The sequence below is a fragment of the Calidris pugnax genome, unplaced genomic scaffold (genome assembly GCF_001431845.1).
Source record: "Calidris pugnax isolate Ruff unplaced genomic scaffold, ASM143184v1 scaffold24, whole genome shotgun sequence".
Taxonomy (NCBI): Eukaryota; Metazoa; Chordata; class Aves; order Charadriiformes; family Scolopacidae; genus Calidris; species Calidris pugnax.
In genome coordinates, this window is record NW_015090922.1 from 3,226,359 (window position 1) to 3,250,425 (window position 24,067).

A 24,067-nucleotide genomic window follows, 5' to 3' on the forward strand; every position below is an offset into this window, starting at 1 on the left:
CGCGGGGCAGCGGGCGCGAGAGGCAACGGCGGCCGCGCGGGGCCGCGACGCACCGCACCGGGCCGGAACGCGCCGCGCCGGTGAGTGCGGGAGGGGGGAGGAGAGGGCGCGGAGCGGTGCGCGGTGCCGAGGCGAGCTTTCCCGGGACGCGGGGGCTGCGGGAGCCCCGGGCAGGGCTGCGGCGGAGGGGAGCAACGGCCCGGCCCCCGCTCCCTGCGCTCGGGGGTAAAACTTTAACGTCCCGCTTCTCGCGGCTTTTTTTCCCCCTCACTCTCCCTGACGGGAGGAACAGAGGCATCTCCCTCGTTTATTTGATTATTTGGGGTTTTAATTACCTCAGGCGAAGACGCGCGGGGCTTGTTAGTCGTTTTTCTAAACAGCCGAAGGGGCGAGGGGAGGTTTGGGGAGAGCGGGCGGGGAAACCTCCCGGGCCGCTCCGCTTGGCCCCGGGACCGCCGCCGGCAGCGACATCTCGCCTGGCTCCGGCGGGGTTTGCTGCGGGGCAGGCGACACGCACGGCAGCGGCCCCGGCCCCGGGAGGAGGAGGGCTGGCTCTTCGGGACGGAGCATCTCGGTGCCGCTTGCCCGCGGGCCCGGCCCGGAGCTGGCTGGGGGAGGCGATGCCGTGCTGCCGGCGCTGCCTGGGTTTTTGGGGGGATTTGGCGGAGTTGGTGAAGTTGCCGTTGGGGATGCGTTTTTCAGCGGGAGCCGCAGCTGTTCACGAAGTTGCTGGGGAAGAGGAGGCACCGACAGGGCTCTTTGAGCTTGATTTGCTCTCCTTTTCTTTCCCTCTCAATGGGAAAGGGGTTTGTGTGGTTTGGTTTTTTTGTTGGGTTTTTTTTTTTATTGTTTTCTTTTTTCCCTAATCCTACATGGTGTCTCTTAGCAAATGGCCAGCCCAGGGTTGGGCAGGCTGTGACCTTGGCTGGGGCGGAGGGGACCCCTCTTTCTAGAAGGTGTGAAATGTGCTGGGAGAAGTACTGCTGGAGAACAGCAGCCTTCCCGGCCTTGGGGGCTTAACGGGGACTGGATTCACCCCTTTCACATAGGGGGATGGAGGTGCAAGGCACGTGCTTAAAGATCTTAAGAACCTAATTGTCTTCTTTTATGCTAATTTTTTGTTTAGCTTTATGTGTTCGAGTTTGTAACCGTCTTTGAGAACTTATTCGCAAGCTGATTTTATTGTAGCTTGCTGGAAAAGTTGCGTATCGCCACTGACACATTCAGCTCCCCTGCCTTCCTCCCCAATTAGTAGAGTCAGCCCGGTAGCTGCTTCCCTTGCAGTCGGTGAGGGGGACGAAAGGACGTGCCTCTCTGTCACTAGCAGTTGCGTGCCTCGCAGCCCCGGTTTTCAGAATAGCTCAGCACCATCTGCATGTAGACAAATGCCTCCTCCTGGGTGTAGCTGCTCAGCCCGTGCCACGTGCGCGCATGCAGATAGCTGGAGTATTTGCTGCGGGGCTGGAAAAGGGGTTTTAGCACTACTCTGAGCTGGTAACTGTCAGAAGAGGTTGTTAGGTTGTTACCTGTGGGTAGTGGGTGTTGACAAAGTAAGTTGCTGGATCTGACAGGCTGAGAGAGTTGTGGGTGTTCAGCCTGGAGAAGAGAAGGCTCCGGGGAGACCTCAGAACCCATTCCAGTCCCTAAAGGGGCTCCAGGAGAGATGGGGAGGGACTCTTGATCAGGGAGGGGAGCCATAGGGTGAGGGGGAACAGTTTTAAACTGGATGAGGGGAGATTCAGATTAGATCTCAGGAAGAAATTCTTTCCTGTGAGGGTGGTGAGACACTGGAACAGGTTGCCCAGAGAAGCTGTGGCTGCCCCATCCCTGGAGGGGTTCAAGGCCAAGTTGGACAGGGCTTTGAGCAACCTGGTCTGGTGGGAGGTGTCCCTGCCCATGGCAGGGGGTTGGAACTTGATGGTCTTTGAGGTCCCTTCCAACCCAAACTGTTCCATGATTCTATGTGTAGGCTTATGTGGTTTCATGGTGCGTTTTCATAACCTTTTTCTTCTTCCCATTTCTCCCCCCCCCTTTTTTTTTTTTTCTCTTCCAGGGTGATCTTGAGTTCTTCTTAACTTGCTAGTGCTCAGCCTCCTCATGCCTCCATCTCCTTTAGACGACAGGGTAGTAGTGGCACTTTCGAGGCCAGTGAGACCTCAGGATCTCAACCTTTGTTTAGACTCTAGCTATCTTGAATCTGCTTCTTCTGCCAGCGAGAGCCACCCCAGTCTGCTCGGCGCAGCTGTTGTGTCCCTAAAGACTGCTAATCTCACGTATATGCCCTCATCCAACGGCTCTGCACGCTCCCTGAGTTGTGGATGCAGCAGTGCCAGTTGCTGCACTGTGGCAACGTACGACAAGGACACTCAGGCCCAAACTCAAGCGAGCGCCGGAGCCTCCACCGCCTGCCCCGCCAACCAAATGGTCAACAGCAATGAGAACGCCGGCAGCCTGAGCCCGCTGGGCGGCGTGGGCAGCCCCATCTCGGGCACCACCAAGCAGCTCGCTAGCATCAAAATCATTTACCCCAACGACCTGGCGAAGAAGATGACCAAATGCAGCAAGAGCCACCAACAGAACCAAGGGCCTGTCATCATCGACTGCAGGCCGTTCATGGAGTATAATAAGAGCCACATCCAAGGGGCAGTCCACATTAACTGTTCCGACAAGATCAGCCGGAGAAGGCTCCAGCAGGGCAAGATCACCGTCTTGGACTTGATCTCCTGCCGGGAAGGCAAGGACTCCTTCAAGAGGATCTTTTCCAAAGAAATAATAGTTTATGATGAGAATACCAATGAGCCAAGCAGAGTAATGCCTTCCCAGCCGCTCCACATAGTGCTGGAGTCACTCAAGCGAGAAGGCAAGGAACCCCTGGTCCTAAAAGGTAATCTTCCTATTTGCCCACCTGTAAGCTCAAGGTTTGCATTGTAGTGGGTGTCTTCTGCTGTTGGCTTGGCTGATGGCTGAGATTCCAATTTCTAGGAAGGCCTGTGTTCCTTGAGTAACCGGTGGCAAAGCAAATGTCTTCCATGAACAGGGAGATGCTTGCTGTTCTCTGACTGTTGTCCGTCGGTAGTGGAGAGGGTGGGAACTGGAAGGAGGAGGAAATGTGCTTCCTGGTGTCTGTCCGTGCAGACAAAGAATTTCCCCCAGTGCTTGCTCGGGGTATTTATAGCCCAAGGGGCAGAGGTCCAGGAGGGTATGCTTCTCTTTTAGCTCGTCAGACTGACCTTTACTTAGCAGCCTTACTTTAGTCCGTATAAAGCTGAACTCATGGGTGCTGGAGATGGACAGCGGGAGAGCAGAAGAAGGGAGAAGGAGAGATGAAGGAGGCCATTTGGTCTGAGGCGTTGTGTCATGGACCAGTTAGCAATACCTGAGGAGCAGCCAAGCCTTGTTTTGCTTGTACACGGTCAGAATAATGGACAGAGGGAGATACTTTGTCTAAAAAGTGATGTGAAAGTGTTGTGTTTACGTGCTACGTGTGTAAATGGCTTTCCTGTAAAGCCTCCTGTTCTGATGTGGTGGTTGGTCTGCCCCGTGATGCTCTAGGGGAAATGAGCCCCACCAATTAGGGCAGCATCTGAGGACACTTCCCTTTCTTTCCTTGGCTCTGTAGCTCCTGTTTATAACCATGCTGCCCTCTAGATTGAACCTCCTTTCCCCTGGGCCTTTATGCCATCCAGGGACATGTTTGGCAGAGACTGTCTGTGGCACTAGGAAACTATGGGAGGATTTGCTGCTTGGCTCATGCTGTATGTCTTTAACTCACTTGATTTTTCTGTACAGCTTAATACTTTTACTCTGCCCAACGTGGCAGGAGAATGGATTGGGTCGATAGTTTATCCTCTTTCCTGTGTTTAGTTTCAGAGCTTTATAGCAGCTAAGGGTCCTGTGAGATACTCCTCTGTGGATGTAGCTTGTGGAAGCTTAAAATTGCGCTGAACCTTCTTCTTGCTCCCAGCAAGTGTATGGTCATGCTGGGCTTAATTTGCACTTGCTATGGGTTCCCAGTATGATTTTACTGAACCTCTCAGGAGAGGAGGTGCTTTGGAGGATGAGGTTACTGCTGAAGGCCTGTGTTTCTGGCAGTAGTCATTCTGTTGTACAGCCCTTACAACTAGATGTATGGTTGTAGTCTGCAAGCCTTCCTTACCCTTAGAAAGGTGGGATGCTGAAGGTGTTTGTCCTCTGTTTCTCTGAAAACACTGAGGCTTCTGTGAACCTCAAACTAGCAGTTTTTCAGTACCTGGAGCAAGATGCCCTGGCTGTGATGGAGCTGCAGGGCTGTAGTTGGCTCCTGAGGGCAGGTTGTGGGCAGCCTCTTCTCCTACCTCCCAAGGCTGGGCGCTGCATGGGGCTTAACTGAGCGCTTGTGGGTTTGCTTGGGCTGTTTTTGGGTTCTGAGAAACATTATCATCTGCCTCGAAGATCTGCTTAGAAGAAACCCCCTCCCCAGGGTGTTCTGCCAACAGATCTGGCAGTGTGCTAGAAGACAGAGGAAGCCGAAATCCTTTGCTTTTTGGACTTAGTGATTGACTGGGCCAGAGCATACCTCACCTGGGGAGGTGTGTAGCCAGGAGCTTCTCTCCATCACCTTAGCTCCTCTCCCTGCCTTTGAAGTGGGGCTTAAACTGGGGTCAGATGGAGTTGGGCATAGGATAAAGTAGCATTTAGGAAGGCTGTGGTTAAGTTTCTGAGCTGGAGGAGCAGTGCTGGAAGGGCTTGCTACCGAGTTTCACTTGTCAGAGCATTTTTTCCATCATGCTGGAGTGCAGATGCTCCTGGGTTTGGGCACTGATATGAAATGGGGGGTAGCTGGGGAGCCCCCTCTGCCTCCGTCTGTTATTTCCAGCGATTTCTCCTGCTCGCTGCAATCCAGCCCTAATTTATTGCCGGCCCATCTGATCCCTTCTGTGTTGTGTTTGCAAACACTGGTTGCTAGCTTGGCCATCCAAGCTGATGTCCCCCTGATCCGGTGCCACCGTCTCCATGTTTGGTGCTGCCTGTCAGCCCCCCCTTCCCCCCCCCTTGCCGTTTTCGTGGGGTGAATCCAGCCGGCAAAGCCCAGGGTTGGGTTACAGCTTTGGCTTTAGTAGCCGTGTGGCCCTGCCTGCATTTGGGTTTTAGGTGCCCGAGTCTCTTTAAGCGGCCGAGAAACTCTGTGCTGTTGACAAAGGCCAGGCGGTGAGCTATAGATAAACGTATGTGTGGGGCACCTTATTAGGCTCCGGTTAAAAAGAGGTGGCCTGATTTATTTTTAATGTAGCAGAGCAATATATTAACTAGCACTGTGGCAAGGAAGCGTTGGGGTTTTATATATGCTGTGCCAGGGGGGAGGTTAGAACCTCTGTTCCTCCCTTTCTATCCATGTCTGTCTTTGCTGCTTCTTCTAACATGGAGCTTTTTTTTGGTCGTGAATGTAAGACTTGCATAATTTTGATTTAACCTCTTTAGAAGCAAAGATTTGCTTATTTCTTTGCCCACAAGACACAGCTGCACTTGAGACAGGCATAAACCCCCTATCTCTTAAAAAAAAAAAAAAATTTAAAAAATCATGTACTTCAGAGTGCTGCTACAGGGGCTCTCCCAGGGCTGGAAGTGCTGCTCAGCCTGTTTGTACACAAAATGGGAAGAAGTCACATTTTCCCCCAGGCACCCACACACCTTCCTGCTAGGCCGTGGTATTGCACACTGACTGAAACCTAAAGGCCACATTTTTGGGGATGCACTTATTTTTTTAATTTTTTTTTTTTTTTGCTTAATGTGGGGAAGGAGAAGAGGAAGAGCCAGTGATGTGAGCCCAGTGTCCTTTCCATGTGAGGCCAGAGCTGTTGCTGAGTTTGGGGAGGGGGAGCACAGCAGTGCTGCCCCAGCCCTTCTCGGTGGAGTTGTGCCCCTTTTTGTCCTGCAAACCCACTGTCAAGGCATCCCTGTCCCTTCCTCCTCCGAGTGCCTTGGCTCATAGTGAAAGTGGCCCAGAGTCTTGGGGGTTTGTGTGCTCAAGTTTGTTACGAGGACCAAAAACTAGGTAGTGGGAAAATCATTTGTGTTCAGACAAAAAAATTATTATTTTTCTCAGAATGAAGTGTTTAGGTTTGGAGTTGAGCATCTCTTTTTCCAAGTTAAATTAAATCTATAGCTTAAACAAAAATGAAAAATGGAAGCATCTCTGCCAACACATTTCAGTAGCTCCTTGCAGGGGAGGTTGGATGAAATGACCTTTAAAGGCCCCTTCCAACCCAAATGGTTCTGTGATTCTCACACAAGAGGAGTTGCCTTTGTGTCTGGTGATGTTATCTTCATCCTGCCCTTCCTCCTCTGCCTTCCAGCCCCATCTGTGGGACCCTTGGGAATCTGCTGAAGTCTTGTGTTCAGTTCTTAGAGGCTTCTGTGTTTGACTGCGGGGGAATAACCAAATTCAAAGGTGCAAAGTGTAATTTGGTGAATAATCCACTTTTTCCTCACTGCACCTTGTAGACCGATGGCTGCAAGGGGGTGGGGAGGACCTGGCGAGTGGTGACAACAACTGGTTGCTTCTCTGTTCTTGTTCCCGGTCCGAGGTGCTTATTTATGCTCTGGCTTTCAATCCTTTCATTGCTCATCTAACAGGGAAATAAATGAAGTGACTCGCTCTGGTTACAGCAGGGAGTGTGAGACCTGCCAGCAGACCACTTCATGCTCTCTGCCATGGTCTAAGAATAGCTTGGGATCTCTTACCACCTTCTCTTATCGGGGAAGTTGAAACAACTGCCAAGGGAACGAGACACCTATAAAAGGAATAAGTACCTGGTTTATGTTGTCCATGTTTGTGTAAAATACTACGATCAGCTGCCTTTAGAATACTTGACCTGGTCATAATCTCATGCAAATACGTTATTAATTATTAATCACATAATTCAACAGTGCTGTTGTTACTTTAAACCCTAATTAAATTACTCTGCACAAGTGTATTTGAGAGTAAAACTTGACGCAATGTTCAACAAATCCAGCTGACCAACAGAACGCGTGCCTGGCACTTATTTCCATCGGAGATCTCCGCTGAATAATTATTAGGTCATGGTTGTAATAGGGAAATGTGTATTTTTAGGTGTTAAGTAATGTGTGTGAAGCGTCCAATGTGTTTAAAACTGAAGTGTGTTCCCTCCGTGCTGTGGAGGAAATCTGGCCCTGTCAGTTACTGGGGAAGAAACTTGTGCTGGCTCTGCCTGGCCTGAGATTTCACCCTCAGTTTTCAGGCTCTCGTTGCTGGAGCTTAAAAAAGGATGTGTCTCCACTGGAGTAGATATGGAGTTATGGAGGACCATAACACTTGAAAATTAGTTGTGTGTGCCTGTGCCTCTTGCATCTAGATAAATTGGGGCCATAGTGTGATTGGAGAGTGCAGCCTTTTCTGTGCTTTGAGGGGATGCTTCTGCGGAGGAGTGAACCTCTAAGCTTTGCCTATTCAACAGTGATGGAAAGCATAGTGTTTCCTCCCAGTTGATGGCATCTGAGAGGTCACAGTGTGGCTTGCACAGTGCCCATCATGTTTTTAGTTGTCCTGGAGGGGAAGAGAGCAATGACATTGCCTTGGAAAGAGGGGAACAGGAGGGACACTTAATTTTCTTATTTTATTTATTTTAGTTCTCCAGCTTCTCATACCTTCGTAAGAGTCAAGAAGCAAACTGTTACATTAGGGAAATATCTCTGATGCTTGTAAAGAAAAATCTGGCCCCAGCTCTGTTTAAACTGGGAGGGACATCTCCTGCTATGATCCTGGTAGGTAGATGTTGGGTTATAATGAGCTGAATGCTTTGTGTGCTGCCCTGAACCTGCTGGAGGTGAGACTACTAGTAAAATCTTCATAGAGTTGCTTTGCTGATGGGTCTTCTGGCTTTTTGTTAAAGGTGAGCACAGACTTTTTGAGAGGCTGGGGGTGGAGGAGTAGCTTTGAGTGGTAACTGCATGTTAACTAATACAGTTAGATCCCCCCCCCCCCCCCCCTTTTTTTTTTTTTTTTTGAGGATCTACATATGAGTTGTTTTCCTTCCAAAGTAGCAGCAGATGGTTTTTACTACACTTTGGAGCGCAAAAGTTTTTGGTGAATTACCTTGGCTTTACAGTGCATTTGAAGTGGGGGATCAGCCATTTGTCTTTAGGCTATGACTCTTCTTTTGTGAAAAGCCACATTATAATTATTTTTTTTTAATTTCTGCAAGCAACTCTGAAGTGAAGAAATGCCATAAATAGGAACAGCATTACACACAGTTTTAAAATTTGTCTGTTTCACATGTTCAGCAGCCCACGGGGAGGGAAATATTTCTCAAATATTCAGCGTGGGCTTGCAAGGCTATAGAAGTCACGCTGTTCAAAGAAATAGATTATGGTAATCTCTGAAGATGACCTAATGCATTGTCCCCTTGTGTATGAGATAAGATTATGTGTGGATCCTTGGCCTTGTTGGGAAGTCTCTGGTGGGCCTGGGAGATTGCTGGCTATGGAAATCACAAGGCTGACCTGAATTATCACGAGCACTTGTTTGCCTGGAGCTGTGTTTCTAGGAGCTCACCTGAATCTGTCTTCAGTGGTTTTTAAACACCTCTGTACTGTGAAAGTTAAACTTTTTTTTGAGGTTCTTGTTATTACAACAGCGTTTGGTAAGCAGGGACTTAAAGGAGAGCTGTGGATGTCATGGATGTCACCTTTCCCGGCAGAGTGAGGGCCACTCTGAGCAGGAGCCTTGGAGGGGTTCAGGGGGTTATTTCTGCAGCCAGAAAGCCCTGGGGTGCTTGCTGTGGTTTGTGTGGGGGGGGAACGATTGATGCTCCAGTAGCTTCAGTGGTGAAGCTCCAGGGTTTGGGGTTTTTTTTATGCCTTGTGACTCTTTAGTACAGGAAACTCTTTGCTTCAATTAATATCTATAATTAAGGCAACCTCATGTCTGAAAGCATCTCAGCCCACTGGAGGCTAGTTTTGGTGTGTCCTCCCCTGCTGTGGAACCTGTTGGTTCCCCAGCAGCACATGTCCCTCCAAAAGGTGTTCTGTGCCTTAGTTCTGGATCTGCACCAGCATTTTGGTCCTTGAAGGAGAGGAGGGGGGAGACAGAAATAAGTGTCTCTTCTGTGTGGGGCAGAAAGGGGGTGATTTGGCCAGAGGGATAACACTGTGCCTGGATAGCAGGGCAGTCGCAGGGCTGGGGGAGCTCTGACCAAGGTGTGCAATGGTCATTGTCCTGCTCTGTCACTAAGCACACAGGGAGGCCTTGGACAAGTGATTTTAATTGGTCTGGGTTTTCTCTTTCTGTCCTGGGCACTGCACTGAGCTCACCTCTCTAATTGCCATCAGCACTGAGTGTGGCTCACCCAGGTTCACCCACTGTCGCAGCGCTGCCCTGGAACAACACAGAAGCGCCTCTGGCAGAAAGTTGGAGAAAGGCTCGTAAGCACCCTCCTCCTCTCCTCCCTTAACAGTTATGTCTTTGCTAAAGTGATAAACTGTGGGCGCTGATTTGCCTCTAGGGGAGTTTTGTTCTTTAAAAAATTCAAGGGTCGTTTTCATGTCTTTCTCTGCTTGGGTGAGCAGGTTATTTTTATTAAAAAAAAAATAATTGGTAAAGTCATGTGAACACATTGGTTCCAACTCTTACTATGCTCTGGCTTTAAAAAGTCTATAGCATGCTCAGGTTAATTCCCACTTAATTCACCACCACAGAGAAGAACTTCCTCTAATTAAAGGTAATAATAAGAGCAACAAATGTTACTCCTTGTCCACACATGAGTTACTTATGTTTGTTGTTTGGTTGGGTTTTTTTAATGGCTTAAAGAGATTTGGAAAATAGTATGTAACTTGCAAGCTTCTGTCATATCAGTCATATTGCTTGTCTCCAGTTTATTATTATGTCAGAGTGTGATATTAAGCCTTATGTAAGCAGCTGGCCAGTAATGTTTTAAAGCAAAAGCTGCTGTTTGAACAGTTGACCTGTACTGTGTCAGTGATGGGCTCTAATTCTTCATGGTCTCTGCTAAGGTAAAGGGGGTTTATCTGTTTGGTTGATGAAAACTAAGAATAAGCTTAGGGGTTGGAGACTCAGCTTGGTTTTGATCTGGCTGAAGAGATTCCTCATTGAGCTCTGGATTCTGTAAAGATGTTCTTTTTCCCCCCTTCCATGTTGCCTTGACTTTGGAGTACATGGATGCAAGCTGGGTCAACTTTCCCTTGCCCTTTGGGGTTTCTAGGGTCTCTCTTTTACCCCCTGACCATTAGGACTGGGATATAAGTGTTGGTGCTGCAGTCTATGTCAGAGCAGGGGCTGGCTGGCACCGTGCTAGTTCCAGTAGCTCACTGCTTTTATTTTTGGGCAGAGTGGAATTGGAATATGTCAAGACAGCACCCTTTATTTTCTGAGTTTTCTTTAAGTGCATTGAAATACCTTGCTGGGAAGTGTCAAATCAGAGCCAGGTAGTAGTAGTAGTAGTATTTCTAGTCAGAAGAATAGAAATCACTTTAAAAAGAGTTTAGATCCAGCAGGAATGGATGGCACTCCCAAATATCAGCACCTTTTCTTTTTTTTTTTCCTTTTGTATTCTTACAAATGTTGCTGGTGTTTCTGGTGTGGAGGAGCAGTGGTTTGGACTGGGAAAGAGCCTGTGTTCATCCTTGGGAGAAACACAGCAGCCTGCTCTCTCGTTAGAAAGAGGCTGTCTTGGAGAGGTTGCCCTTAAAAGGGTAAAGTGAACAAGTGGATGGCTGCACCATGGAAATGTCAGTGTTCTCTAAAACACGGGAATTAAACAGCGATGTCCACTCCTACGCAGGGAGGATTACAGACGTCTGACTCGGCGCTGGGACCCTGCTCCCTTCAGATGTGCTGAGCTGAAGCCCTCTCCCTGCTCTGTGCCCTTCTGCGGTCCCACCAGCTGTCTCCAGGCCTGGGGCTTAAGGATGCACCTGGTGACAAGCAGGGAGATAATGGGTAACGGGTTAAAAACTAAAGCAAATAAAACCTGGTGTTTGGGACAAATATGGTCTGCTCTACCTCTGTCTGTGAAAACAGACTTGTAGCTCTTTGTCAATATAAAACCATTTGTGGTATCTTTATTGCATTAAAATAGTTTCTGTTCCCTCCCCCCTCACTTCCCCTGCCTCCTTTGTACATAGCTCTAGCATTTCTTGATGACCTTTTTGTTAATATGATTTCCAGTGGGAGCGTTTCACAGTAGAAGTATGTATTCCTTCAGGGTTTACGCTGACATTTCCAGTGATTATTTAATTGGACTTCATGTTAGCCTACATCCCCACGGGAACACATACTTTTGCTATGAGAGGTTGTAATGTGTCTAATTTTGAGTTTCTGCTATAAACGCTTGCCCTCCAGGGAGGGTAGGTCCAATCCTTGTCTGTGGCTGCAGAATCATCACCACAGTGTGTTTGGGATGTGAGGTTTCTTGTCTTGTTTCTAATTGCATTCTTGTACAGCTTAATCCTTGTATCAAAACTGAGAGCAGGCCTTCTCCTCGTTCACCTTCCTGACTGTTCCCCAGTGGCACTTTGGAGGATGCTGTCATGTATGGTTTATTTTCCTGTGAATACTCATTTTATTTTATTTTTTCCCCTTTCAAATGGGTAGACTCTGTGCTCACCCAGCATAGGAGTAATTCCAGTGACAAGCTGGAACCACTGTTGTGAATTCAGAGATGTGGTCCAGAAGTATTCACAGTGGCTTCTGGCCAGGCTGGTGAGTAGCCCAGAAGTTAGTGGCATCTCTTGGAAAAGATGGTAAGGTGTGGAAGGGGCACATGGGACTTGTGTGGGTGGCCTGGGCCCAAAACTTAGGGTCCAAGGGGAAAAAAAAAAGTTTAAGACTGCTGAGCCTGGTGGCAAAGTACAGAATAAAAGTAGATGAGAGGATGTACTGTGGCAAAGCAGCATGAGCCTTATCGAGATGTCATTGGAAAGAACATGCAAATCTGCGCACGCATGTCTTGATGCTAAGGGGAAACCTTTCCTCTTTTTCCAGTGTCGCACCCTTGACTTCTAAAGGGACCTCAAAGCGGTTGTGTCAAGGATGTGCTTGTAACTCCTCTAGGCCGGAATTTGTGTACAAATCAACCTCTCAGGATAGTTCCTACATGGAAAAAAACCTGACCTTGCAAGTTCTCCGGAATGCGGGGTTTTGCCTTTTTTTTTCTTTTTTCTGAAGTGTCATTGGCAGCTCGATCAGAGGGAGAGACTAGATTAGACTGACTGTATCGAGGTGGAAGCTGTTCTTTGTGAACTATGTTTACTTTTCCTTGTTTTATGTTTGTTTAAAGCTTAATCTTTTGCAGCAAGGCTGATGCTGAATGCCATGTGGGCAACAGGGAAAGAAACCCAGCGATGGGTCTTTTCAACCTTCTGCGGACAGGTGAGAAGTACACTGGCAGGACCAGAAAAGTGTAAAAAGACCAGAAAGTTGTGGTAGTAGTAATAGAAGTAGAAAAACCTTCAGCCTTTGTCTCCCTGTTGTCCAAAATCAATGTGGGTTGTTTAGGTAAATGTAGATACTTAGGTTGTAAAAGGATGGATTTATTTCCTCCTCCTAGATCTTCCACTACACGTGGTTCTACCTCTCATGCTCTGTGGATGTGCCCGTGGTGCATCCATGCCTTCCCTGCCAGTGCCTTTGGTACCCAGTGGACCTACCTCTGCTTGAGGCTGAGGAAGTATTGTAGAAGAAATATGGAGAGTGAGGTGCTTTTCTCCTGCCTTTACTCTTTCCGTGTCATCTGGTGGTGTTGGACATAAGGTGGTGGGCCTTTGGTTTGGTGATGGCCCAGATACCAAGATCCTTTATGCACAGCCATAAACTGCTACGGAGGTGGCTGTGTTGGTGGGTGGTGTGAGGAGGTGGCCTGGGTGGTTGGTCCTCATGTGGAGTGGATTTGGCCTATGCTGGCTGAGTTCTGCCTCAGCCTGTACAGCTCCTCTTTCTTTGGTGGAAGCAAGCAGGCTGTGATGGATTTGCCTGAAGAAGAAGAGAGCCTGTGTTGGAGGGGGAGCAGTGTCCCTCAGGGTGCCTCCGTACTGGAGCTCACTGGTTCCCCTGGCGTAGGAAAGCAATTTTAATTCTACCATATACCTGTGACCTGGGGACAAGCCACTGCCTCCAAACAGGCTCAGACAGCCTTGGCCTTGGGGTGGCCCTGGGGACCCAGCATGGCCCTGGGGTGGCCCTGGGGACCCAGCCCTCCTGCCCAGCTGGGGAAGGAAGGGGTGCAAGAGGGTGAAGCAGCTGGCAGTACCCAGCCTCTATTTTTACATTCTGGAGTCACGTTTGCTTAACCTTGAGGCATCCCGCACTTGGAAATCAACTTGACACAAAGTCATCTGTTCATTAATAACACAGGAGCAGTTTAATTGTTGTCTTAGTGGAAAAATACATGAGACTGTCATTAGCTGTTGCTTCTGGCAGTGCTTTTCTGCAGTAATGTAAATAAATGAGGTCACAGGTTTAAAGGAACAGGCTGTACTTGCACAAATTCAAAGCGTAATCTTAAACAGAGAGGCACCAATTGTCTGAATATCTGCATCCTGCACCCCAAATGCTCACTGTAACATTTCGACCTGGGACGCGCTGGGAGGCAGCCGCAGGGGCTGGGTTTGCCGTGTCGGCACTGCCAGGGCACATGCTGAGTGAGTGTTTGAAAACTTGGCTTTGTTCCGGAGCGGGTGAAGCTTTTGGTGGTCACAACCCTGCTATGGCCAAATTCTCCTCTGCCCCCCCCTGTGAAAGCCCAGCAGCTCAAGAGGAGGAGAAGTCACAGACCGAGCTCCTCTTCTGCTGATGCTTCACAGTGCCCTGGGATTCCTGCTCCTGTTGCATATGCTCATGTGTGTGGTTTTGATTTTTGTTTTTTTTTTTTTTTGAGATGGCTTTGTGGTATTGTAATCGAGGATGAGCAGATCCAGAAATCCGCCTGGACAGCTTTGAAAGCTTTATAAAAGGTCTGTTTGTCTCTCAGGACCACGTGTTCTGTCTAAATGTGGATCCTGCATCTGCAGTCTGTCATGTATAAAAATATGTTCCTGTTTGTAATGGTCGCGGGAACACCCAGTACCTGCCTCGCTCAGAACAAAGCATGGCCATAGCCATGAGGTAATGCAAAGGTATTGCTTTATGGTGAGGGTGTTTCGTGGCAACTGCCTCTCTATAAGCTCCCTCGCTATAGAGGGAACAAGGGCACTTACTCTCATTGCTGTGGGGTAAGAGTCAGTTTCCAGACAGGGAACGTATTGCATATCTACCAAAGCATGTTGTAAACCCACATCCCAGTTTGTATCTTGTCTCACAGCCATGGAGCAGCAGGGATGGGTGAAAGAGGTGCCAGAGGTGACACAGAGAAGGCAGGCAGGTGTTACTGCACTCCTTGTGCTTTAATTCTTAATTTTATCTTAAATAAAAAAAACCCACCTTGTATAAAATATGTGCAGGTGAGGTTTATTTGTCTTGCTTTCTTTGAAGATTGTTTCTATTGCAAGGTCATGGTCCCTTGTAAAAGCTGGTTGCCTGGTTCCTGCCATACCTCCTGTGCCTGTTTTGCATCGTATTTGCCCTCTCCTGATGGCAAATGACAGATGCCATATTTCACCGTGCTACTTGTCTTTTTTATTATTTTTATTATTTTATTTTATTTGTTCAGAGTAGCTCTGCCTCCTGCCCAGCTGCTCTCACCTGGCCTTGTAGCCCTGGTGTGAGCCCCGGGTTCCCGGGTGGCTTCAGAGCCAGGAGATGTGTGTGCAGCTGCTCCTGCGTGCTGCTTGGCCTCAGCAGGTTGTTTGAGAAGCTTTACGTGAGATATTTATGGGCAAATGGCTGTGGAGAACTTGGACAAATGAGTATGAGTAGCTGGAGCTTGTACAGTGCTGACTTGAAACTTCTAAAAGTTTTGAGGTCCTGGGCAATCCAAAGTCTGTTGTTGCTCACTAACTGTCCTGGCAGGGCAGGATGGTGGGGTATCTCATGCCGTGATAACTGCAGACATTTCTGACTCCTCACATCAGTGGTGACCAAGAGCCCTCAGTCCTCTGTCTTTCACTAGGTAGCAGGCAGGGCCATCTACCATGAAGGGTACTGCTTCAGTGATTCCTTTCCTTATGGAAGAAATATGGTGGGTTTCCTGGGCATTCCTGCATACCCTTCTTCACCTGCATTTAGATAGGTTCAGCCCCTGCAAAGGTCTGCTCATTAACCCTTTTGGAGCAGAGGGTGCACAAAAGCCCCTTGAGATACCTTCCACATCCATGCATGGGCTGTGTCAAAACGGCTTTTTGCTGTGCTTTGGTTATTAAAGCTCCGTGGTGTGTTTAAAGCTAGAAAAGACAGGTCACAAACATCATGTTCTTTACAAATGAACACTGGTGGCTTATCTGCCTGCTGGCGTTTTGGTGTGGTGTTGAAGGCGGTTACACAGCTGAGTCTGGACTTCAAACCGCAGAGCTGTGCATGCTGGTGGTCTTTCCTGCTTGGATATATTATATTGCCTCTCTGCTTAGGCTGCCTATATGTGATGAAGGCTTTTTGCATATTGGAAATAGCAGCTGAAAAGTTGCTTTTAAAATATGGCTTACTCTTGTGCCAATGAGGTTTATGCCAGGTTTTGCTTCTCCCCAGGCTCCCTGGTAGTGCCCTCCATAACGCTGTTTCTGTGTTCCAGGCTTGGGAAGGCTTGAGCGACTTCAGTCACAAACAGCTTCTGTTACAGCCACGAGTGGAGTGTCTGCATTTGTGCCTTGAGTTTCCTTGTGATCTGGAGTTTGACTCTTTTGACTGGTCTAACCTTTTGGGAAGTAGTCTCGTAAACTTTTGAAAAGCTTGGGCGTTGTGCATGTGTGAGCTCCACTGAAGTTACCCTGGTGCCTCATAAATCAACAAGGATGGTGTGTAGGGAGTGGATTAAAGAAACAATGCTCATGAGGTGCCTGGATCCTGTTTTGGGACCCGTGGGATGCACGTGGCAGTGCAGATCCAAGCTAAACTCCTGCTGCTGATTTTTGGAGTTCAGCTCCCCTCTGTGACTGCATCTCACTGCATCCTTTCTGGGGACCAGTGTTCTTGTGGAGTTCTCCCTTGCTCACGTGTCTGAGCCAGTTCAGCTTATTAATCCTCTCCCCAGCAATGTATTGTTTCAGGGATCTTTGAGAGTGCCTGGATATGGTGCTTTAAATATTGCTTGAATGGATTTTAACTCCCAAGCCACTTGAGGGAGGAGAACAAGGAGAGGGGGATGTGGACTGACTGACACTAGGAAAGGTGACCTCTCTACTGGTGGATGTTGGGAAGGAAGTTGTGGGTAAGGCTGTTGTATGTTTGGCTACTCCACTTGTTTGGGCATCTTCCACATGGCATATTTGGGATGGCTTTGCCATCCTTTGGCCTGATGCTCCTGCTGCAGTGGTGGGGATTGCCCTGTACCTCTCGCTCTCAGCAGGGCATGGTCTCTTCTCTCTTCCCTGTTCTCATTTGCTGGATCCAAGTGAACATAGCACTGAGGAAGAGTTGGTAACGAGTGATAATGTCTTCTGGCCAACAGAGCGAGCGGAGGCCCCAGAAGGAGACCATAGATGTGGGTGGTGAGGAAAGCTTGCTCTGGGCTCTCCAGCTCTGCTGGGTCTTACAAGGCAGCTGGTGAAGCAGGACGGTGTCTGCCACACCATCAGTGTGTCCTCAGCTGAGGGATGAAGTGATGGACTCCTGCATCAACCAGAAGGCGGCAGGAGAGGTGGAAGATGAGCGTTGGCTCTGGAGTCAGTGAAGCAGCTTATATTTCAGAGTTTTTTTTGGGAATCTCAGCATGCTCTGGTTATTGCTTAAGTGGCAATGTTTAAGCAGAATGGGTTGCTTGCCTGTGCAGAAGGATGGGAGTGTGGGGTAGGGCTTATCCCAGGCTCTAGGCTGGGACTGTCGGGTTGGATGAGGCTTCAGACATCTTCAGCTTGGGGGCCATAGTCTTGTTTGTCATCTTGCGTGGTCTGAGAAGACTTTTCAGACCCTGTCAAGACCAGCAGTGAGCTTGGTTTTTTGTCCTCTTTCTTCCTTCTGTCCTGCTCCCCTGTTACAACAGCTTTGTGAGTAGAGATCTTTAAGGCAGATCTGTTAGCTCTGTGTCCTGTAAACAGCTGAAGATGAGCCTGCTTTTGAGGTGGGGGAAATACTCTGCGTTTTGTGGGCAATTCAAGGATTCCTGGGGAAATGAGTGACCAGCAGCATGTGAAGGACAGAAGCCTGGACATTAAAAAGGGCACTTGTATTAGAAGGGCTCAGGTGGCTGTGGCCTGGTCTAGGCACCTCGTGGTCATTGCACAGAACATGGAGATGGTCCCTGGGTGGGTGCCACCTCATGGGCAGGCGTGGGGAGGTTTGGAGCTGCAGCACTCAAGACGTGGGCATTGAAGCTCTTTGCTGTGTCAGATCCAGAGCCTGTGAGACAGCGTGTTTTGCTCTGCTTTAAAATCTTCCTTCGCTAGATCACTGGGAAAGAGCATAGAAAAGACAAATAGCCTCCTTTTTTTTTTTTCTTTTTTAAATAGCATTACTGGGGTGGTGACACTCAGAATTTATTTTGGCGAGCTTAGCTCTTTCTAGTAACTTCAGCATCGCTCTCCCCCCTCCTGGGTTGGCTCTTTTTTTTTTTTTTTTGTCTTTTTGGCTTGCCTTTAACAAAGTGCAATTGAGTCTGAGGACTTGCCCCGTCTGGATGCGGTGTGTGACTCCGAGTATCCCGCTACCACACGAACGTGGGCTTTTGAGGGCGAGGCTGGGGGGGGGGGAAATATATCTTTGCATTTCTCCTCTTTCCGCCTTTTTCTTTTCGGGGGAGCCACCTGTTTGCATTACATCAGCCAAAGGCCTTACACAAAGTAGTTGTTCTTGTATTGTTTGCGCTCAAAGAGCTGATGTCATGCCGGCTGATGTCATTGTGTGCTTTGTGCCATCGCTATGGAGACCGGGCAGGTGGGGAGCCCGGGGCTGATGTCATTGCCCAAGGAGGTGTAGAAAGAAGGTCTGCTTTTCTCGCTCCACTTCTGTGGAGCTGCTCTCCTGGAGGGGGAAAAAAGAAAAAGAAAAAAAATTAAAAAAAGGGGAAAAATGCTGCTTGACAAAGCCAGCGAGACGTGCGGTAGAGCCAGGGGAGGCACGAGCCAAAAAAGTAACTTCTCCCTCCCCCCTTGAATCCGTTTCCCAATCCATATTAACGTCCTAAAAATAACTCTTACTAGATATTTTCAGGCAACCAGGGCAGAAAAAGGAGAGCTGTTTGCCACATGTTAAGCGAGCACCTCAGTTGCTGTTGGGCTACGAGTTTTCTTTCCTTTGGCCGCACAAAGACGTGCGTACCCTTCCCCAGAATGGTGCTGGCAGGAGCTGTGCCCCCCTGCCCGTCCTTGGGGGTGTTGGGTGGGGGGATGCCCTGCTGTGGACAGAAGAAAAGACTGTCCCAGCTGGCTCACCACCCTGCTCTGGTATGCTGCTTGCCTGTCTGCTTATAGTTTTGGAGATGTTATCCTTCTTGGAAAAGTGCCTTTTGTATTTTCCCCCCTCCCACGGGCTTGTAGGTGAGGCAGCCCCTGTGTTGCACAGAGGCAGGCTTGTAGGCCTCATGGAGGGGTGGACAATACATGCTCCTGAGCCATGCCATCCTTGGTGTTGGCAGCCATCCCCAGTCACTGTCACCCCGACGGTGGTGGGAACAACAGAGCCAGCTCCAGCCCTGGTGGCCTCAGCACGTGTTCCGAAGAAAGGGGTGTCCAAAGTGTTGCTGAGCCCAGAATGTCTAACGCAATCATCTGCTCGGTCTCTCTTCCCAGGAGGACTCAGCGGTTTCAAGCAGAACCACGAAAACCTCTGCGATAACTCCCTCCAGCTGCAAGAGTGCCCGGAGGGGGGAGGAGGGGGCGGCGCGTCCGCCGTGCCCCCCACGCTACCTCAGTCCATCCCCACCACGCCAGACATAGAGAACGCTGAGCTCACCCCCATCCTGCCCTTCCTCTTCCTTGGAAACGAGCACGATGCTCAGGACTTGGAGAAAATGCAGAGGATGAACATCGGCTACGTCATCAACGTGACCACCCACCTGCCCCTCTACCATTACGAGAAAGGCTTGTTCAACTACAAGAGGCTCCCAGCCACCGACAGCAACAAGCAGAATCTCAGGCAGTATTTTGAAGAGGCTTTTGAGTTCATTGGTAATTACCCTTGGCTAGAAATGCTCCTGTTTTGGTTTTGTTTTCACCTGTTAAAAGAATCTGTAGTGAATGTCATGCTTCGTGAACTGCCCTGGAGACTGTGTTAGGTCATATTAATTTTGTTTAGGTTGTCAGAAATGCTGAGCACCTCATGTTTCTACTCCTCCTCATCTCTGGCACATCTACTTAAGTAGCCTGGGGGTACGGTTTTTATCTATTGATAGTGATGCCTGCCTCCAGGCTTCTGAATTTAGGGAACCCTGGAAAACTGAGACTTTTGTCACCCCCTCTTCTTGAGTCCTTTGCATTCCTTTGGAATTTTGCATTTCCACAGTGGCTTCTAGCCCATCTTTCACAGTAACTGTTCTTAGTGAGGGCTTAGTCCTCCCTAACTTAATTTCCTGAGAAAACTGACCAACTTTCCTACCTCGCTTGTTCTACCATTATGTTTATAACTTCAGCGTGTATGTGTGGATGAGTAGATTGTGATGAAAAGTTTTATTAATAAGCCTCTAAACCCTGTAGGCTGTGGGAGAGAGCTCACCACAGCCAGGCAGCTTGTTGGAGAGGTTGCTGAAGGAATGACCCAACAATGTTGCTCTGAACCTCACTGTGATCCACACTGCACAACCCTCAGCTGGGTTTAGGGGTGTGTACAGCTCTGTTTAGTCATCTAGGCCAAAGCCAGATCACCTCTTCAAGCAGGGCTGGTCAGTGAGGACATCAGCATGTGGTTGATAACAAAAGCTTTTGGGGACCTTTCTTTGCCCCTCTGTATGTCCCTGTGGACACAGCTTTTGCAGCAGAGTGAATAGAACCATAGAATCATAGAACTGTTGAGGCTTGAAGCGACCTGTCAGATCAAGTCCAACCATCAACCCAACGCTACCCAAACCACCACTAACCCATGTCCTTCAGCACCTTGTCTGCCCAGCTTTTATATACCTCCAGGGATGGAGACTCCACCACTTCCCTGGGCAGCCTGTTCTAATGTTTCACAACCTTTTCAGTGAAGAAACTTTTCCTAATATCCATCCTAAACCTCCCCTGATGCAACTTGAGGCCGTTTCCTTGTCTCATTGCCTGTTCCTTGGGAGAAGAGACTGATCCCACACCACCCTGGCTACACTCTCCTTTCAGGGAGTTGTAGAGAGCAAGAAGGGGTCTCCTTTTCTCTACATCTCCACTGGGCATTGGGAGAGTCACTCCCCTAGTCCTACTTACCACACTATTCCTGATACAGGCCAGAACGCTGGTGGCCTTCTTGTCCACCTGGGCACACTGGTGAGAGCCCTGTCAGAGGGCAGCAGCGAGAGAACCTTTCTTTTATCCTTTAGGAAGAAAAGCTGGGTCAAGAAATCCAATAAAACCTTAAACTTTAAATTCTATGAGATGGCAAGATGCAATAGGCTGAGCTTACATCAAGAAACTGCAAAGCTCCGTTGGGGCCTTGGGGGTGTGAGGAGATTTCTGTGCCAGCATCCCTACAGACTGCAGGATTAGAGCTCTCAAAACCACTAAAAGATAGTGTTTGGCTTATGGCTTTACCAAGGGCAGAGAAAGCAGCCTTGCTCTGAAAAGATCTAGAAGGTGTTTCAAAACCGATTTTACTTTATAATAATTACAGCTTGAGGATCAGTCTTTGTTTTTAATAAACAAATATTTCTCCGTTGGGAGACCTTCTCCATAGCAGGTTTAGCCAGCTGGGGAAGTAACTAGTCAAAGTTTTCCCTTCCTCAGAGTAAACTTTAAATTGCATTTGAGAAGATTTGGAAATGTTTAAGCAGCAAGTCATCGGCCTGTGTTTCTTTAAATATATCTTGAAAAAACCACAGCCAAACCCAGGTTTAGCTAAGGCTAAAGCCATAGGAAGTGAAATCATCAAGAACTCTCTGGGGAAGTGTGTCAAAATGCGTTAAGAGTGTTTTAGCTTTCTGAAATACTAACTGGCAAAAATGACTGGAGGGAATGTGGCTTCACGTGTGCTTTCACATATAGGTTGGACATGTGGGCTACGATGGACCATACCCTTGGTGGGGTTGGATTCGTGCCAAAACTTTCAAGCTGAATTCATGCTCCTCCTGTGGATTAAAACAAACAAAAAAGTACATTGAAGTGTGACATATTGAAGTTTTATCTGCTGTTTAAAAAGCAAGCTGTGGGAGATGAAGATGGGATGGTAGTGACTCTCCTCTTTCTTATGTCATATTAGCAGGTGGTTCCAGAAGCTCTGTCCTCCCTAAAGACTTCCCAGGTTGTGTCCCTCTAAGTGATGTATCTTGGGAGAGCGTGGGTGTGACAGGGATGCCGAATGTCCTTTTCACAGTGCTGAAGGTGACTCAGATCACACAGAGCTTGATCTGCAGCAGATGAGGAATCAGAATTTGAGGTCTCTTAAAGCTGAAGTCTTGCCAAGTTACAAACAGCTCCAGTTTCTGTAGAGACACCACAGCAAAGTAGCTTTGTAAAAGCCTCAAAGAACAGGCCTTTGAAACAGATGTATTGTTAGGAGCTGAATCTGAAAATTCCTGTTTTTGAAGAGGTCATGTCCTGCTTTGAAGGTCAGGGAGGTTGAGATGCCCCCATGATGCAGGGGTATGAGGTGGAGATGGAGCCCAAGCTGCCTTGTCCTGGACCTCCATCTCCTCAGTAGACTCTCCCTGGCAGCACGCACCAGCAGCACATCTTGATGTGCAGCTCATCTAATGAAAAGATGCAAGTGAACCTGAAGATCTTCAGCGTTAGACTGGCCTGTGTGTTTCCTAGTCACTAACTCTGAAACCCCGGAGGGAGATGGACTGGAAGGGAGAAGGAGGAGATGCTGCAGTGCTTGTGATCGAATTGAAGGGACATTTCACATCTAGTTACTCTTAGTTGCGCTGAGGTTTTTCTAATTTACAAACGTGCAAAAATCTTACTTTCCTCTGTCTTTCTCATTTCCAGAGGAAGCTCATCAGTGTGGAAAAGGTCTCCTCATCCACTGCCAGGCTGGTGTCTCCCGGTCTGCCACCATAGTTATCGCCTACTTAATGAAGCACACGCGCATGACCATGACGGATGCCTACAAATTTGTAAAAGGCAAACGACCAATCATTTCCCCCAACCTTAACTTTATGGGGCAGTTACTGGAGTTCGAAGAAGACCTAAACAACGGTGTTACACCGCGAATCCTCACACCAAAGCTCATCGGCGTAGAGACTGTCGTGTGACGGCGAAGCTGCGAGGAGTAACCTGTTCTTCAGCTGATACGGGGCAGTGACGGGTGGGCTGTGGGTGTTTCTTTTTAGCTTTCAAGGGGGCAGGGGGGAGGTTGTGGCAAACCTTTTGTGAATAAAAACCTTCTTTTTGTTTTTTTTTTTTCTGTAAGGAAAGGTTTTTTAAAAGAGATCCAAGAACTTTGCCGTGTTTGGGATGCTGTGGTGATTTCCTTCCCAGATGCTGGCAGAACAGGGAGGCTTCAGAGAAAAAGCAGTACTTTTAAAAATCAAAACAAGAAGAAGAAGAAATATTGGGCTTTTTTTTTTCTTGTTATTTTTCCCCTCCTCTCCAGCTACTTGTAGAGTTTATGGCTAAGTAGTCTGTGCAGGTTCATAGACTGAAGAAACCTAAGTTGAAGACGAAACACAAACAGCCAAAACAAAGCAGGAAGAAAACCTCCCTGAGACATAAAGGCCTTGGTTCTGCAGAGGCTTTGCTAAAGATAACCTGGCAAAACGCTCACACTGATGCAAAGGAATCTGGAGCAGCTTAAAAAGTCTGTAAGGCACTTTTCACACTCCTGACTCAAACTAAAGAAGAAGAAGAAAAAAAAGTTTATTTGGCGTGCTTCATGTTCCAGTTCTATTTTTCTATTTTTGGGTGTAAGGTTTTAACAGTAAGGGACTTTGATCATTCTATGCCATATGCCTTCACTGGCTTCTTGTGCAATAATAATTTAGGATTTGTTTTGAGTGTTCAAACCAATTAGAGTTGGCTGCCCACTAATAATAAGATAATAATTTTTAAAGTCTAATAGTGCAACGGCAGCCGGCTTGGTTCAGAAAGGATAAATGAGAGCAATTACTTCGTTCCTTTATATGATTTTGATCCTGGTTACAGTGCCATAAACCTTGTTACATATGTATATCAGAATGTACAAAAATGGAGAACGAGCAAAGTTTATTTAAAAATATTTTTCGCACAAAATACTGGTGTGTTTCAGTTGTCTATGTAAAAAAAAATTTGATTATAAAACAAAAAATTTTTTGGAAAATGTGTGACCTTTTATTTCTTTAGCAATTTTCCATTTTCTTTCTGTGGGGTGGGTTTCTGTTGTGTTATTTGTTTTGGTTTTTTGTTTCGGTGTATATCTCCCTTTGACAGCTGATATCTCTTGTTTGGCATCTTCTCAGTGTTTCGTTCCCGTCCTCTGCTGGTGGAACATGTTTTCTTTATTTTTTTACTGTACTCTCACGTCCTTTAGTTTCTGTAACCAGATTTTTCTTTCCTGGAAGTACATGGGTTTTGGAGCTGTTCAGCTGAATTAGCACCATTGGTGAGGGCTTTTTGGGACAGACCTCTTATTTCTGCAGCTCAGTAATGATCTGGAAAAATAAGAAATAAACATTCTCCACTGATTCCTTTTCATCTTCCTCCAATTAGCTTATCTTCTATGTTACAAAATCGTCTGGTTTCTAGAAATACGTGGGTCGCTTGTGTGCTTTTCCCTGGCCTCTCTGCTCCTTTAGCCGTTCCAGGATTCCTGGGAATTCTCCTCTCGGGATTTTCCCCTCTCTCTTGCCCATCTTTCCTTCATCCCCCTCCTTTTCCAGCTGTGTCAGTGTTGAGCGTGGTGTGTGTTGTAGGGCTGATACTTCTGCCCGGC

General features: G+C 47.9%; 1 protein-coding gene across 1 annotated transcript; it reads left to right on the forward strand.

Moving 5' to 3' along the window:
* DUSP10 (dual specificity phosphatase 10) lies at positions 1-23,840 on the forward strand. Its single transcript, XM_014951233.1, has 4 exons — positions 1-80; positions 2,054-2,884; positions 18,826-19,203; positions 22,147-23,840. Exons 2-4 carry the CDS (start codon positions 2,098-2,100, stop codon positions 22,410-22,412), a joined length of 1,431 nt encoding a protein of 476 aa, XP_014806719.1. The 5' UTR covers positions 1-80; positions 2,054-2,097; the 3' UTR covers positions 22,413-23,840.
* The last annotated feature ends 227 nt before the right edge of the window (positions 23,841-24,067 follow it).